The 15,795-nt window shown below is 36.3% G+C and overlaps 2 protein-coding genes across 2 annotated transcripts; one reads left to right on the forward strand and one right to left on the reverse strand.

The window, feature by feature from the left end:
* Positions 1 to 8,720: 8,720 nt before the first annotated feature.
* Positions 8,721 to 11,463, reverse strand: LOC110760163 (FKBP-like peptidyl-prolyl cis-trans isomerase family protein). The gene is made up of 8 exons (XM_021962374.2): positions 11,310 to 11,463; positions 10,775 to 10,957; positions 10,581 to 10,615; positions 9,856 to 9,949; positions 9,700 to 9,760; positions 9,563 to 9,608; positions 9,042 to 9,112; positions 8,721 to 8,938 (listed from the first exon to the last, which is right to left on the reverse strand). Exons 1-8 carry the CDS (start codon positions 11,366 to 11,368, stop codon positions 8,861 to 8,863), a joined length of 627 nt encoding a protein of 208 aa, XP_021818066.1. The 5' UTR covers positions 11,369 to 11,463; the 3' UTR covers positions 8,721 to 8,860.
* A 1,108-nt stretch (positions 11,464 to 12,571) lies between these two features.
* Positions 12,572 to 15,794, forward strand: LOC110760185 (heat shock protein 90-2). Its single transcript, XM_021962408.2, has 3 exons — positions 12,572 to 12,809; positions 13,542 to 13,683; positions 13,775 to 15,794. The coding sequence occupies exons 1-3, from the start codon at positions 12,687 to 12,689 to the stop codon at positions 15,607 to 15,609; spliced, it is 2,100 nt and encodes a 699-aa protein (XP_021818100.2). The 5' UTR covers positions 12,572 to 12,686; the 3' UTR covers positions 15,610 to 15,794.
* The last annotated feature ends 1 nt before the right edge of the window (position 15,795 follows it).

The following is a 15,795-nucleotide window of genomic DNA, read 5'->3' on the forward strand; positions in this document are numbered from 1 at the left end:
GGCTGCTGGACAGAATAGGTTTGAAGTGATGCACCATAGTGGCCGCAACTTTGCTGTTGATTTGAATGCCCACTCTTGTTCATGCCGTGCCTGGGATTTGAATGGAATACCATGTTTGCATGCTTGTGCTGCAATAAGTTGGTTTCATGGGAATCCAGAGGACTTTTGTGATGTAGTGTACAAAAAAGAGGCTTATTTGAGAGCCTATGAACCAATGATTATGCCTATGACTAGCCAAGATCAGTGGATGAAGATTAATTTAGCTCCATTACTCCCTCCAAAATACCACAAGCAGCCTGGTAGGCCTAAGAAGACAAGAAAACAAGCTTTTGATGAACCTAAACAACCTGCTAATCCATATAAGCTTCCTAGGTATGGCATCCCTTTAAAATGTGGCAATTGCGGTGGAGAAGGGCATAATCGAATTGGTTGTAAGGTATGTGTCATTATCCAAAATTGCTTTACATTTAAATATATTTGATTTGGTTTCTGACTTGATGACTTTGCTTATTAGGAACCTAGAAATCCCAACATAAAGCCTACTAGGAAGAGGAATGTTGCCAAGGAAAAACTTCTAGTAAGTGCCACGGTTTCAACTATGTTTTCACCATTCAAATTTTCATATCATGCCTACCTAATTATTATTTGTTTTAGGTAAGAAGGAGAGATAGTGGAGACCAAAGTAGTCGACAACAAAGTATGCAACTAAGGCAAAGGAGACAAGTAAGTGCTTCCCAAGGGCCTTCTCAATCCGAGGCATCTGAAGTAGCCGAGGCTTCTCAATCCCAACAATCTCAACCACCGCAGGCTTCTCAATCCCAACCATCACAAGCAGCTCATGCTTCTCAATCCCAACCATCTCAAGCAGCTCAAGCATCTCAATCCCAACCATCTCAAGCAGCTCAGGCTTCTCAAACATGTGATTCATCTCAATCTACCAAACTATCTCGAGTACAACAACGTAGGAGGAGGATGAAAGATCAACATAGGAGCCATTTTGTCAAAGATCCTTTTTTTCATCCTTAAATGTGATGATGTTCAACTTTTGCAACCTGTTTTTGAATTAGGATAAACTCTTTTTGAATGGTTTGAATGTTGTGGAATTATAGATTCTGCAATTAGTTAGTTTTATAAGACTTTAATGGTTTGATTATGGTTGCAATTGGGTTGTTGGTTTGTGGGATTATTGATGTCTGTGACGGTTGGTTTTATTAGGCTTTCATGTCTGTCAAAGTTTTTGAGTCAGGTACATGGCATGTAATTGACCATTTGATATGTAATGTGATGGTTGAAACCTGTTTTGGTGTTGTGCTTATATGGATATGGCATTGAACAAAAAATGCTTATGAGTAACTTGTTTTTGTAACCTGTTTTTGGTATCCCATGAACAAGATATGCTTCTGAGTAACTTGTTTTTGTATCCAGAGGACTTTTTGGTATCCAATAAACAACATATGGTTGTAACCTGGTTTTGGTATGATGCTTTTCAATATGTCACCATTTCTAACCTCTAAACAAGTTTCCATTCATATCACAGATCAAATAAAACTCTAAACTCTAAACAAATAATGAACTAATGCTTACTCATAAAACTCAAAACAAATTACATTGTTTTCCCACCAAAATACATTATATTACACAAACTGAACTACTGCTACATTACATTAGCATTTGTTCTCAAATTACAGCCCACTGAACTACTGCTTCTCAATCACATTACACCCACCAAATTCCAAAATATATTACTCTTAATTCCTCCAAATTCATCCTAATTCATCACCATGGCAAACACCACCACCCAGGAAAGCAATATAGAAGCCCACAATATTTTTGACTTTGCTCGAATCTTTGCATTTTCCTTCTCCACCCTATCAATCTTCCTCAGCAAACCAGGTATCAAAGACTTTGAACGCTCACACATTTCTGTATCAAACCACTAAAAAAACCTACATCCTTTTTCACCACTTCCCTGTATCAACCAAGAACAATAACTAAAAATTTGATCCATTTAATCAATGACTGAATATTTGATCAATTTCATCAATGACTGAATATTTCATCAATTTCATCAATGACTGAAAATTTCATCAATAAGAACTCTATCAATTTGTGATGCCCAAAACAATGACTGAAAATTTGACCTTAAACATTCTTACCTTTGACTTTGGGCAGACTGGAAATCTCCGCCCTGGGTTTGAACTGGTCCACGAAGTCTGCATCCGTGCTAACTTCCCACAATCACACCATTGGGCATGCCTTGCTTCTCCTGTTTCCATCTATTCTTCAATTCAGTGTGTATTCACAGAGAGAACAACCAGCTTAACCTCCAAAATCGTGCGACCCAGTTCCCCCTTTTCTCCCAAATCGTGCGACCCCCTTCCCCGTTTCCCAAATCCGAACTCCACTCAGAGATTCATAAACCCTAATCTTCTACTCCAAAATCTCCCAATTTTGAACTCCACCTCAGAGTTTTATCAACCCGTGATTTCTTCTCTAGATTCTCCCAAATTTCGAACCCCATCACAGATTTTGGTAAGCCCTAGCCTCCTTCTCCAAATTCTCCCTTCTCACCCAAATACCCTATTTCCTCTCTTCATCTGAAAGTGAAAAAACCCTTATTCGCAGAGGTTAAAGATTAAAACAAAGTGGGGCCCAAAGCTTGTAACGAAACGTCAATAATCCTGACGGAAAGGGTAACGTGAGACCATTTTTTAAAGGTTGGGGGGGTACTTTGAAACATTTTAAAACCCGGGTGGTAATCTGAGACAAGTTGCAAAGCACAGGGGGCATGTAGCTAAATAAGCTTTGTGTTTAATATGAGTAATGCTATTTAGACACACAAAATTGACAACATGAGCTACCACTTATACGGCAGCTGATGTGATCATACAATGTCATGTCAATTAATGAATATTATTATGTGGATTTTATTTTTGATTTCTTTCCTATTTTTTAATAACTAGCCTCTCCTTTTTTTTTAATAACTGGAATTGGTGATGTGCTGGATTTGGACTGCCTTGTTTCAAGCATTTTAAGCATGGATGGTGGGATATTGAGAGGTTGAAAGCTGTTGTTCCTGTGGAGGTAGTAGAAAGAATTCTTAATTTTCCCATTGGTTTTATTGGTACTTTACAGGATTCGCAGATTTGGAAACACACAGCCAATGGGGTATTCACTGTTAAATATGCATATCAACTGCTTTTTGGAGACTCTTCTTGGAATGACTCGTTTTGGAAGGTTTTATGGCAGTTGAACCTTCCCCCCAAGTTGAAAGTCTTCATCTGGCTTGTCTATCAAGATAAAATCTTGTCAAATGATCAGAGAGTAAGAAGGAATTTAGCTACTGACCCTTCTTGCTTTATATGTGATTGGCCCTATGAAACTGCTCTCCACATTCTTAGAGATTGTACTAAAGCCAAAGAGATTTGGTGATATTTCTTGCTTCCCCACCAACGAAATAATTTCTTTTATACTGACTTCCAACCTTGGTTAAAGACCAATATCCTTTACAAGGCTAGATGGTCTTGGAGTATTTCTTGGTGCTCTGTTTTTGTGTTTATTTGTTGGTATTTGTGGAAATGGAGAAACTAATCTATCTTTAATGTTGATGATACTGCTCCTTCTAACACCAGTCAAATCATCTTATATGCTATCTCTGAATGGAGTATGAAAATACCTATAGGATGTCTATATGTGCCTAGAGGGTGTTAATAGGCCAATTTAATATTATAATCAATAAACTTCGGTAGCAGGATTGATATGGCTTATCAATCCTGAAATGTGTTGGGCATAAAATAAAAGAACACGCAGAGAATTATTTAACGTGGTAAAACCCCACCTCTGGGGAAAATCCACGGGACTCCTTAGTCCAACACAAATCCACTATAGAATGATGATTACAAGAAGTACTCACACACTTATCCTAGACACATTCTAGATAATGTTTACCGACTTCTTCGTAACTCAACTTCTGTCACGGGATGATCTTCGACACTCCTTATGTTGAACGCAATATTGGTCACAATTGCTTCAAGCTCGCCGGAGGAAAACCGCCACCACGGTTTTGGTGCCCTCAACCGTATGAGTCACCGACATGCACATGAATGCAATATGAATGATGAAAGTGTTTGATAAATCACCAAGTAAATATGGAACACCTGATGATTTATCTCCAATATATGCGCATCAGCTTTTTTCACAAAACAAATTCAATATGCTCTCAAAGAATAATGCGTGAAAAAACCAACTGATGAAAGGAACCAACAATGGTTTTCTTCCATGCAGGTTTCTCTCACTGGAGAGAAACCCACGTGACTACTATTTCAATTCAACAATGACTTTGAAACCTATTCAACTATGACTCCAAACTTGATGCAAAATGAACTCATAGTAAGGAAGTCAAAATAGGACCACAAAGGTTAATCAATTATGACTACTAGTTTTGAATCAATATGGATTCTTAAAGAAAATGCCAACCAGCCAATTTTTAATAGAAAAATAATATCTATTAAAACCAAGGTCTTAAATATCGGTTGTATCGGAAATATCGGTAGGCCAAAAACACGGAACTTTCGATGGAAATATCGGGATATTATCGATATCGATAAAAATTGAATAAAAACCACGGAAATTGTAAGAAAAACTTGGAAATTTTTATTGAAACTTTGTAGGATGTTTATTTAGGCAATTATCTATTAGTTTATCATAAAAAATTGGAAGGAAATGCATTACATGATGGATTTAACTGATTTAAGTTGATTATATAGCGAGCTGGCAAACACTGTGAGTGTAGAAAATATATAGTAATTAATGAAAAAAGATTAAACACACCATAATCATTTATATATAATGAATTACTATAATATTTTACACTTTATACATTGCATGGTAAAATACATGGTGATTTGTTTCTTGCAAAAGAAATTCACAACAAAACCATGTATATATATAAATATTTTAGCATATTTTCACAAAAACATAAGTGATATGGTGGTTAAGGTGTTGAATGAGTAAAATGGGAGGGGTTCGAATCCCCTTGGTGTCTTTTTTAATTTAGAAATTTATCTTATATAATAAATATTAGCTTACAGATATTTTAAAGACGTTATAAATATTACACGCCGAAAATATAATCACAAACATGTACGCAGTTGAGTTGGATAATGTAACAACCCAAACCTCAATTATTATTTAATTATAAATTATTAGAGTAAAAAGACAAAAATGCCCTTGAGATATTCTATTTGGTTTTAAGTTGACGTTTTGACCGGGAAGGAATTTTGGAAATCCACCTATACTGTTGCGTAGAGCGCGACGAAATGAGTCCGTAGACACGTAATGGACTCGAATCGGACGTGTAACGAAGGAATTACGAGCAAAATACACAAGAAGGGCAAAATTGTAAATTTCAAAAATCAGATTTAAAAATCTGATTCTCTCTCTCTCCTCACTTCCTCTTCTTCTTCGCGAAACTTCCCCCTCCCCTGTTTTTCTTTTTGCTCCAGCCAATACCCCAAACCCCCATAACCACCGGCACCGACCACCCCAGCCCACCAGAACAGACCCAACACGCCTGCCGGACCTCGCCGTCGCACCCCCGACCTGCGCCGCCTCCGTCGACAACTCCAGCCACTGGAAACATATCGCGAGAATATCGATATTATCGATATTCTCGATAATATCGAGACATCAAACCGGTTTTGTGTTCAAGACTACTCGATAATATCGAACTCGACATTTCGGCGATAATTTCGTCGAAAGTATCGACATCCGGACGAAATCAATTTGGTTTTCTCCCAGTTTATCGCGACCTGAAAAAAACGAAATTATCGCCAAAATATCGGCGATAATTTCGATTTTTAATACATTGATTAAAACAAAATAATTTAGACCAATCAAGTAGGAGATGATTTCAACATGCAAGTCATAATGGGAAAAGATAATATTTTAACTTAAATCAAAATAGAGTCCAACTAGGAAAGCAATCTCAAGAGATAAAATCTAATCCTATTAAAATAGGACTAACATAAAAGTGCTTGAGTGAAAATAACTTTAACTAGGAATCCTATAATGAATGCATGATTATGTCATGATTTACCTGAAATCAGTTTCCTCATATTGATCAAGTCACACTTCGAAAATCCGGGATTGAATGTGTTGCACCAAATCTTTTAGTAAACATAATTCACACACTACTTCCCAACCTATGCTAGAGTCTAGGAAATGACAATACAATTTTCATACTAACATAGTAAGGTTCCTTGTGGTGGTAATATAGCTGGGGAGAAAATACATATTTTTTTGGCTTGGGAATTTCCTGGTATTGGCGTGTTTAAACTCAATGTGGATGGTTCTTGCAAACTTACCTTTGGGGAATATTGGTGCTGGTGGTATTCTTCGTGGCTGTGCTATAGAATGGATTAAGGGGTTTGGGGTGAACTTGGGAAAGGGCCAAATAATTGAAGCTGAACTATGGGGCTTATGTTTTGATCTTAAAATGGCTTTGGATAAAGGTATCAACATGCTCATAATTGAAATGGACTCAGCTCTTGGTGTACAACTTATCCAACAAATTAATGTCTTTCGGTTTCACCCACTTGCTGGTTTGCCGCAGGATTGCTGCACTCTTCTAAGGCAATTTGAGAACTATCAATTACATCATATATATAGGGAAAAGAATTGCCTTGCTGACTGCCTTGCTAGGTGGAGCTACAACCTGGACTTAGGCATTTGTTATTTTGATAATGCTCCTGTGTGGGCTAATGATGCTTTGGTTGATGACCTCTTAGGGGTCTCTCACTCTCGTCAAATTTCTATTGCTAATTTTTAGCTGTTTGTTGGGGTTTATCCCCCCTATTTCATCCCAAAAAAAATAAAAATAAATAACTAGCCTCTTCGCACTTCCGCACCTTTGAGAGGCTTTTTTTATTTACATTTTTAATTTATTTTAAAATTAAAAAAGATAATGGGAGTTGTATTCCATAAAAATAGGATTCATTATCTGATCTTTTTTAAATTTTAATATGAGTGTGTAATTTTTATTAGTTTGGTTTGATCCAAACTTAGCTTTAATGTGAATTTGTAGTCTTTATTCAAATGGAATTTGTAATTTTCTTTTAATTAATCGATGAATGTTTGATAATCTATTTCATGGGTTCAATCATGTTTTTCCCATTGTGTAGTAAAAACTTTCATGCTTTTAAAAGAGGAGAGAATTACTAATAATGTACCTATGAAATATAGGTATATTATTTAAATAAAATATAGGTATATTATTTACCAAAAAAATTAATAAAAAAAACTAAGTCAAGTACTTTGTAATTGAAATTTCTATACATTTTTCTTAAATTAAAAATAAGTACACAATAATTTATAAAAAAATATAGGTACATTATTTACCCATAGGTAAATTATTTTACAATATAACTATAAATGTGTATAGGTACAATATTTGGAGAGGAAAAATAGGTTCGTTTAAAAAAAAAAAGGTATATTGTTTTACTAGGTACATTATTAGAGAAAAAAATAGGTTCATTTTTAAAAAATGTTTTTCATAAAACAAACAATAAATAGATTATCAAAATATTTTTCAACGTAATTAGAATGTACACTATTATTCATAAAACTATAATAAAATAGATTACTAGTAGTATAATTCATAAAAGGAAAACAACATAATTTTTTTATTAAATAAACCAAAACGTTAATCAAATGTAGATTACTAATACGTTAATGTTGAATTTAATATTTAATTTCAAATAAGTTTCTAAATTAATTCATACATCCATTACAACCATTTGAAGATCTTTCCAAATTCAACGTGTGCCATTAGTTATACCCTCACATAACACGTTAACTTGTAAATAGGGGTAGTTCTGGAATACGAAAAATAGAATAAATCAGATTTTAAGCTAGATTAGGTAACTTGCTTATTTGGATCCTAGTCATCGGGTTTTATTTGAAAAAATTGGGTATTTTAAATAGAAAAATAAAGGAAATGGTTGTAGGTGATTAAAAATGAATTTTATGGGTCTAAGCTCAATTTACTATTTAAAAGTTTTGTGGGATGGGATGGGAGTCATTGGGGCTTTTTTTTCTTTCTCTCTCTCCTTTTTGGGGTTCCTGTTTATAAAAAATAAATAAAAATAAAAATAGGGAGAGGCAATTATCAAAAAAGAAAAGAAAAACAGAGAGGGAAAGAGTAATTTGGATTTGCATGTTTAATGTGATCATTCAATTTCAAAGCTTGAACCTTGAATCAAAGATAGGATTTTGTATGCTTTTTCCTTATTTAAACTCACCATCAAGTTGCCTTTAAAATAAAACATGAGCTAACAGAGTTTAACTATTTTTCTTTTATCAACAGAGGTATGAGATTTCAACTCAGAACCTCTCTCTCCATAGTTTCTATTGAATATTGTAATGCTAAGTAAGTCATTTGGCCCCTTAAGTTGAACTCTTTAAGCGTGCATAGTTCTAAGAGAACAAGTCATCTAAAAACCACATGAATAATAGAGAGAGGAGATTACTCTAGGAGGGAAACTCCAAGATGAAGATTGAATCTGAGTTTAGCCAAGCTATCAGCTGTGATGGCCTCAAAATGTCATTTTTCAAGTATTTCTTTAAAATAGTTTGAACTTGGAACAATTTTTATGCCGATCCACTTGCAATGAATTGTAAATATTAAAGACTGCAGTTTTTATGCAACTTCTGCAAGAATCTGTCAAGGTCTTGAAAAATAATGTATATTCAAGGTAATCTTGGGATCAAAGGTCCCAGTAGTTATAAATCATTCATGTGCAAAAACTTAGAACAAAGAATGTTGGTATAAGTGTTTTGAATACATGTTATGAAGATAAACTCATAGCACTTTCAAGAGCTGCACCTCAAATATCAAAGGCTCGTTTACATGAGACAAAAGGCTGCGTCTAGGGCCAAACTGCAACCAACACACACAAGTGTATATTATTTTAGTTCTGTGGGCAAAAAGAACCCATTTAACAACAAAGTTCAGGAAATGAATCATGATTGTTGGGTTTTACCTCTTCAGGAATTGGTTTTAAGTTTTCATTTATGTAACCCACATAAGGAGGTATCAATGCTCTTCTCTTACCTGAAAAGTAAGCATATTCAGAATTTGAGTGCTTTTAATAAGTCTGTGCAAGTGATAGCAAAACTGAAAACAGATTATCTCTAGGTTAATAACATTAGCCTTGTACATCAACTCAGATTATCTCTAGGTTAATACAATATTTTCTAGCTTATTTATATTTCCAATCCTTCTAACTCAGATCAACCAATATAAGAAACATTAGGGATGGTGAAATTTTTTTAAGATGCCCTATTCAAGTAGTAAATTTTGAAGTACAGAAGAATGGGGAAAAAAATCAAGCCAGAAGCAGGGAGCCAAGGATGATAATCAGGTGGAGGTCATTCAAAAACTGTACTTCGTCTTTTTAATTTTTTTTTTTTACCATCATCTTAAAAAAAGAGTTAAAACCCAGCATATGACATAAGTGGATCCTCCGGTTGTTAAAAATTGCAGCTTTATATTAGAACATACCACCAATCCGCATGCCAACTAGAACCTCCTTCAAGCCTGCTATAATCTGAATGAGCGATTATGTAACACATTAATGGCATGATCATCAAAGGGAAGGCTTAAAGGACTCCACATGTGTCAATGAAACAATAACTAACCTGTTTTTCATCCAAAGGAAGTATCACAGGTGTGCTTTCTCCACTGAATTGATCTACAGTGCTACACCAAAACATATTCCATTCAGACAAGTTGAAGACTGAGGGCAGGGAATATATGGCATTGATCATAAATTCAACAGAATGTACAGAGTCTACCTATGAACAAAATATCCATTTGTGCGCCTGCATACATAGTTAATTTCAACCAAATCTCCTTCGTTGGCTGCTGATCCTTGCCCTTCAACAATCTCTACAGAAAGGAAACTTTGGATTAACATTAACCTAAAAGAACAAAACTGATTATACGCATGCAAGATCCCTTTCAACTTAGTTGAAGTATGAAATTTATCCAATGGGAATGTGACTCAATTCCATGTACAAAGTTTCAACATTGAGAGCTCAGATGTCATACAATAAAAACAGCACTCTCATGTCTTAAATGGTCATTCAAAAAGGAAACCTGGGATTAATGTTAACCTCAGAACGAACAAACCTTTTTCCTTGGTTAAAGTATGACATTTTATCTAATGGGTAAGTCACTGAGTTCCATACACAGTTTCAACATTTAGAGCATAAATGACATAAAATAACTCATGGAAAGACCACATCTCATATCTTAAATGGTTATTCAGTATGAAAGGATCATGTATGGAGCAAATGAAATTCAAGTCACAGACCAGGAACAGATATTCATTTTGTAGATTATGGAAAATGATAATGCCAATCGGCAATACTGAATAATCATTGAACATCTTATTCATGCAAATTAATTCTTAATGTCTAAAGTGTCAGACCACATCAATGAACAACATATCAAATACCCCAAAATCTTTCTTGAGCAATTATCATATGGAATCTTTAGAATTCTGTAGATTATGTACCTTGAATCCTCACACCGCTGGGAAGCTTTAAGGTCCTGGACGCTTCAAATTCGAAACAACATTGCATATGAGACTCACACACTTTCTTTTTTTTTTCTTTGAATAAGAAGCTGGCTCCAAATTTGAGCTTAAATTTCAAGTTAAAAATGGGAACAGAAATGGAAATAAACAAAGAACCGCATACAAAATTTTACCGAATGACTTGAGGTTCCTTCATCTCTGGCATTGGTGCAGCAGAAACAGGATGTGAAAGGATTGGACAGAATCCCATAAACTGCAAAAGCAGCCTTCTTGGTAATCTTTTGGCTGTTGGTGAGTGAAGTCTTTCATCCAAATTCTTAGCCACAGTGTTCTTAGGCTGCTCTTTCTCAACATAACTGGTTTTTGCACAATAACATAATCAACAGACACTCAAAAAACTGAAACCAAAATATGAATATATGACGAAGCATAATCAAATGACAGATGACATAAATTTTGATCAGTTCAAATTACAAGATGCCAATTTAACTCCAATCAGGACAGTGAAAAGCAATTTACAATATTGGGGTTCAGTAAAAGTAGTAAAGAAGACAAGTTTGGTTTTCTAAGGAGCATCTAAGATCACCAAGACCATGCTTTCAAGCCCATCTTTATGCATTGCCATAGCAAATCTTTTCTGGGTGGTCAATATATTCAGTTTGATTGCCATTATTGAATGAATTCCTGAATTGAGAAGAGAGTTTTTACCTTGGAGTTCTGAGAGTAGATGGGAGTTGAAGTAAGCTTTGAAATGAGAGAGCTTCCATTTGCCAAATGGGAAGAGTTCAAGAATTGGGAGATAACGGATAAACAGGGAAAGGTGGAAGCTTGAGAGAAAACATGGAGAATTTTGCTAATATGTTCCAATGTCCAGGGAGCAGTCTATGGACCGTTGTTTTGGACGGACATAAGGAAGCCTGTAGAGTGTGAAATTTTGATAAAACTTCACTTTGACCAATATGAAAAGAAAGACTTGGAGTCAACGGATAGTAATCAAAGATTATTTATTTTGGAAAAAATATTTAGCAATGCTTCCGAATTTTCGATATCGTTCAATTTGCCCTTCAAACTTTCAATTTGATTTTCAGCTCTCCTAAACTTTGAGTTCATATTAGTGTTGTTCTAACTGTCAATTATGTCACAATTTTCATTCCTTTCCATCATGATAAAGGTAGGACAAGCAAATCCCAAACTTGAATGGACGAAATATTGAAATAACTAATAGCAGCGGGACATTAGCACATATTGAAAGTTTAAGGGAACTCATAATCAAGAAAGTTCAAATAACAAAACGAAAAATGACATATAATTTTGAGGTGCTAAAGTTTTTATTACGAATCAAATTGAAAGGATGACTAATCCGCCAAACTTTTTATAAAATCAATTTGGTTTGATCAATCATCGGGCCAAAAGCTTTTGAGTTAAGTATACACAATTTTGTAACCTACAAGATCAAATTAGCATGAAGGGAATGAATTTAGTTATATATGGATGCAACTGTTAGATGAATGATGCATTTATAATTTTTTTTATGAAAATTATAGTTACTGATAAATAACTCGGAACCCCCTTTTTTATCCATACTTGGAAATTACTAGATTCTTTTCTTAGAAAACAAGAAAAAAAGAAGAAGAAGCAGAAGAACCATTCAAACGTGAAGACCTCAAAAGTTAGGTCTTTGCCAAACTTCCTGGCAAGTTAAGGATCAAAACAGAGGATCTTTCCCCTTTGGTGTTTGGATTCTCTTATTGGGCCCTCCTTTTCTCTCTTATAGGCCCAAAGACCCCTCTTGCGAACAATCTAGACTATTCAAGTGGCAGCACAACAGCCCGGGTCTAACAGAAAAGGAATTTCCCAACGCGCACGCGAAACCAAACTCCGAAAAAACATATTAAAAAATCGGATCCAATTAATTAGCGATAGAAGGATCTAGAAACCCTAGTCAAGTCTCCTATATAATGCTCGCTTCCTTCACTCTTCACACCCCAAATATTCACTACCTCCTCTCTTCATTTTTACGTCGTCTTCGACCTCTCTGCTTCTCCAAAGCCCTAGATCTCCTTTAACCCCTAATATACAACATCAATGGCGGAGACTGAGACGTTTGCCTTCCAGGCCGAGATCAACCAGCTTCTGAGTTTGATCATCAACACCTTCTACAGCAACAAGGAGATCTTTCTCCGTGAGCTCATCAGTAACGCCTCCGATGTACGTATTTTCACCTTTTATTCTTATCCTGATTTATCATTTCAGTATTTTTTAGTGTTGTATGAATCTTTGTGTTTTGCTTGTGAACGTTTTAAATTCAACGATTTAGTTTGTATGGCTTAGGTTAGAGATCTGAACATGTTAATTTTTATGCTGTGGTTTATGATCGTTTCAATATGGGATGAAACTAATTTATTTGTTCTTTAGTCGTTACTTTTTTAGTTAAAAGTTTGAGAACAGGATTAGGGGGTTTTGATTTTGTTGTTCTGTTATGGCTTAAAAACACTGTGGCTTATCTGCTTATGGATTTCTTGATTTTGATTTCACATTAGGGTTTTGTTTAGTTCTTCGGGTATTTGTTTCATTTTTAATGATAATGATAGTGATAATGAATGTCGATTGAGTATTTGAGGTTCTCATACTATCAGAAGTCTGCTATCACTGTTTGCCTTTTTTTATTTATTATCTTTTAATATGTGTTAAACGTTTGTAAGTTGAATATAAGAAGGGTTTTTTTTATTTAAATATTTATGTTGCACGCATGATTTTGAAATCGCTATCTAAATTGTCTAGTGTACCTGGCTCGTGGTGAATATATGTTGAAAAACTATGTAGCGAATAAGTTTTTTTCGATAATGTTTTTGTCTGAATTGAATTTCCTTTAGCTTAGTTATAATACATTGCCCCTTATATTTTTTCACGTTTACTCATTTTGTAATGCTCTGTTTGTAGGCTCTTGACAAGATTAGATTTGAGAGTTTGACTGACAAGAGCAAGCTCGATGGTCAGCCAGAGCTTTTCATCCACATCATCCCTGACAAAACCAACAATACGTTGACTATTATTGACAGTGGTATTGGGATGACCAAAGCTGGTAAGTTGATTTGTATTAGACAATTTGTTATCTGTGTTATTCCAATGATTGTATTGTGCTTAATGGTTTTGTTCTTCTTTTGTCTTGTCAGATTTGGTGAACAACCTAGGTACCATTGCAAGGTCTGGCACCAAGGAATTTATGGAAGCTTTGGCTGCTGGTGCTGATGTTAGCATGATCGGTCAGTTTGGTGTTGGGTTCTACTCTGCTTATCTTGTTGCAGACAAGGTTATTGTTACCACCAAGCACAATGATGACGAGCAATATGTGTGGGAGTCTCAAGCTGGAGGCTCATTCACAGTCACCAGAGACAACTCTGGTGAGGTTCTTGGCAGGGGTACAAAGATTACTCTTCACCTCAAGGAGGACCAGCTTGAGTACCTTGAAGAGCGCCGCCTCAAGGATTTGGTTAAGAAGCATTCTGAGTTCATCAGCTACCCAATCTCACTCTGGATTGAGAAGACCACTGAGAAGGAGATTTCTGATGACGAAGATGAGGAAGAAAAGAAGGATGAGGAAGGAAAGGTTGAGGATGTTGATGAAGATAAAGAAAAGGAAGAGAAGAAAAAGAAGAAGATCCAGGAAGTGTCACATGAATGGTCTTTGGTGAACAAGCAAAAACCTATCTGGATGAGGAAGCCAGAGGAGATCACTAAGGAAGAGTATTCAGCTTTCTACAAGAGTCTTACCAATGACTGGGAGGAGCACCTTTCTGTGAAGCACTTTTCAGTTGAGGGTCAGCTTGAGTTCAAGGCCATCCTCTTTGTTCCCAAGAGGGCTCCATTTGATCTCTTTGACACAAGGAAGAAGCCCAACAACATCAAGCTCTATGTCCGCCGTGTCTTCATCATGGACAACTGTGAGGAGCTGATCCCTGAATACCTTGGCTTTGTTAAGGGTATTGTGGACTCTGAGGATCTCCCTCTTAACATTTCAAGAGAGATGTTGCAGCAAAACAAGATCTTGAAGGTCATCCGCAAAAACTTGGTGAAGAAGTGCATTGAGATGTTCCAAGAGATTGCTGAGAACAAGGAAGACTACAACAAGTTTTACGAGTCATTCTCCAAGAACCTCAAGCTTGGAATCCATGAGGACTCCCAGAACAAGACAAAGCTTGCTGAGTTGCTCAGATATCACTCCACCAAGAGCGGTGAAGAGATGACCAGTCTCAAGGACTATGTGACAAGGATGAAGGAGGGCCAGAGTGATATTTACTACATCACCGGTGAGAGCAAGAAGGCTGTTGAGAACTCTCCATTCCTTGAGAAGCTGAAGAAGAAGGGATATGAGGTCCTCTTCATGGTTGATGCTATTGATGAGTATGCTGTTGGTCAGCTCAAGGAGTTTGAGGGCAAGAAGCTTGTCTCAGCCACCAAGGAAGGTCTCAAGCTTGATGAGAGTGAAGACGAGGCAAAGAAGAAGGAAGAGTTGAAGGAGAAGTTTGAGGGACTCTGCAAGGTTGTGAAGGATGTTTTGGGTGACAGAGTGGAGAAGGTCGTGGTGTCTGACCGTGTGGTCGACTCTCCTTGCTGTTTGGTGACAGGTGAGTATGGCTGGACTGCCAACATGGAAAGAATCATGAAGGCTCAGGCCTTGAGGGATAACAGCATGGCTGGGTACATGTCTAGCAAGAAGACCATGGAGATCAACCCAGAGAACCCCATCATGGAGGAGCTGAGAAAGAGGGCTGATGCAGACAAGAATGACAAGTCAGTGAAGGACCTTGTTCTCCTTCTGTTCGAGACTGCTCTCCTCACATCTGGGTTCAGCCTTGATGACCCCAACACCTTCGGCAACAGGATCCACAGAATGTTGAAGCTTGGATTGAGCATTGACGACGATGCTGTTGACGGTGATGCTGAGATGCCCCCATTGGAGGACGCTGATGCTGATGCTGAGGGCAGCAAGATGGAGGAAGTTGATTAAGTGGTGTGTCTGAAAACCCCCCCAACCCACCATCCAGTAGTAGTTTTTTCTCCATATTAGTGATGTTATATTTTCTTACTTTCTTTAGTTAATTTTGGATATTTTGGGATGGTTACTGCTGTTTTTGTTATCGGATATTATAATTACCATCTTTTTGTTAATGCATTTGGAACTATTGTCTCCTAC

The sequence above is a fragment of the Prunus avium genome, chromosome 6, assembly GCF_965620075.1.
Source record: "Prunus avium chromosome 6, drPruAviu1.hap1.1, whole genome shotgun sequence".
Lineage (NCBI taxonomy): Eukaryota > Viridiplantae > Streptophyta > Magnoliopsida > Rosales > Rosaceae > Prunus > Prunus avium.

What these genes read in the sequence shown, in the direction of transcription:
- LOC110760163 (XM_021962374.2), bottom strand. Translation starts at nt 11,368, where the DNA reads ATGGAAGCTCTCTCATTTCAAAGCTTACTTCAACTCCCATCTACTCTC. An exon ending in CAGCGGTGTGAGGATTCAAG is followed by an intron (nt 9,950 to 10,580) that starts GTACATAATCTA and finishes TCCTTTCTGTAG; the next exon opens with AGATTGTTGAAGGGCAAGGA. An exon ending in TAAAACCAATTCCTGAAGAG is followed by an intron (nt 8,939 to 9,041) that starts GTAAAACCCAAC and finishes TGTTGGTTGCAG; the next exon opens with TTTGGCCCTAGACGCAGCCT.
- LOC110760185 (XM_021962408.2), top strand. Translation starts at nt 12,687, where the DNA reads ATGGCGGAGACTGAGACGTTTGCCTTCCAGGCCGAGATCAACCAGCTT. An exon ending in TCATCAGTAACGCCTCCGAT is followed by an intron (nt 12,810 to 13,541) that starts GTACGTATTTTC and finishes CTCTGTTTGTAG; the next exon opens with GCTCTTGACAAGATTAGATT. An exon ending in TATTGGGATGACCAAAGCTG is followed by an intron (nt 13,684 to 13,774) that starts GTAAGTTGATTT and finishes TTGTCTTGTCAG; the next exon opens with ATTTGGTGAACAACCTAGGT.